The sequence below is a fragment of the Meleagris gallopavo genome, chromosome 5, assembly GCF_000146605.3.
Source record: "Meleagris gallopavo isolate NT-WF06-2002-E0010 breed Aviagen turkey brand Nicholas breeding stock chromosome 5, Turkey_5.1, whole genome shotgun sequence".
Lineage (NCBI taxonomy): Eukaryota > Metazoa > Chordata > Aves > Galliformes > Phasianidae > Meleagris > Meleagris gallopavo.
In genome coordinates this window covers 55637245-55638317 of record NC_015015.2, presented here as the reverse complement: position 1 = coordinate 55638317, position 1073 = coordinate 55637245, and the positions used below count along the sequence as shown (strand labels likewise).

General features: G+C 56.6%; 1 protein-coding gene across 2 annotated transcripts in view; it reads left to right on the top strand.

Moving 5' to 3' along the window:
* Positions 1-263: 263 nt before the first annotated feature.
* SAMD4A (sterile alpha motif domain containing 4A) overlaps positions 264-1073 on the top strand; it is a 64956-nt gene continuing 64146 nt past the window's right edge. Inside the window, exon 1 of one of the 2 annotated variants that reach the window (XM_010712120.3) lies at positions 264-692. In XM_010712120.3, coding sequence (XP_010710422.1) covers positions 497-692 — 196 coding nt within the window. In that variant the 5' untranslated portion in view covers positions 264-496. The remainder of the gene's footprint in view (positions 693-1073) is intronic. The other variant, XM_010712118.3, reaches the window with a different exon arrangement.

The window sequence follows — 1073 nt, the reverse complement described above, 5'->3', positions numbered from 1 at the left end:
AGCGGTGAGGTGAGCCCAGATCTGGAGGAGGAGGAGAAAGACAGAGGGCTGCAGTGCCCGGCTGCTGCGTGCCTTCCTCCTCTCCTCCTCCTCCTCCTGCCCCCCCTCTGACCCCTCCCCATTTCTCTCTTCCAGGTGTGACCCCCCCGGCCCGATCCCGCCCGTTCCGTGCCTTGCCCACACTCGCAGCGCAGGGCCGGCTCGGTGCACGCAGACTGCTGGGCTTCTCCTTATTATTTTACCTTTTTTTTTTCCCCTTTCATCTTTTAAATTTTTTCTGATTTTTTTTTCACCTCCTCCTCCCACCCCCATTTACTCCACATCGCCATCACCACCCCCGAAGAAAACCGAGCGAACCCGAAGCTGCACCCTACACCCGCCCACCGACCCAGCCTCGCATCGCAGAGGAAATCCTCACCGTCACCCGGCTCTATCACCGGGGGTGGGGGGGGGAGGAGGAGAGCAGCCCTCCCCTCGCACCCCGGCCCTCAGCACCATGATGTTTCGAGACCAGGTCGGCGTTCTGGCCGGCTGGTTCAAGGGCTGGAACGAGTGCGAGCAGACTGTTGCGCTGCTCTCGCTGCTCAAACGCGTGAGCCGGACCCAGGCGCGCTTCCTGCAGCTCTGCCTGGAGCACTCGCTGGCGGACTGCACCGAGCTGCACGTCCTCGAAGGGGAGGCCAACAACCCCGGTGAGTTTGCTGCTAACCCTTTTTTCCCCCTTTTCTATTCCCTTTTTCCTATTTTTTTCCTTGTTGTCCTTTTCCTTTCTTTTTCCCCTCCTTTTATTTACTTTCCCTCTTCCCCTTCTTGCATTCCCCCTTCTTGCATTCCCCCTTCTTGCATTCCCCCTTCTTGCATTCCCCCTTCTTGCATTCCCCCATCTCTGCCTGAATGCAGCCAAAGCCATATATCCATACCTAACCCCTGTTGATCTCCCCACCAGCCCTGCCATCTCTCACATTTTCAAACTGCTGATGGCTCATTCCACTTGGCTTCCAGCACAGCCAACTATTGCGCGGTGTAACTACGGGAGCATGAATGATTGGTGGCTTTTCTTTTTTTTTTTTTTT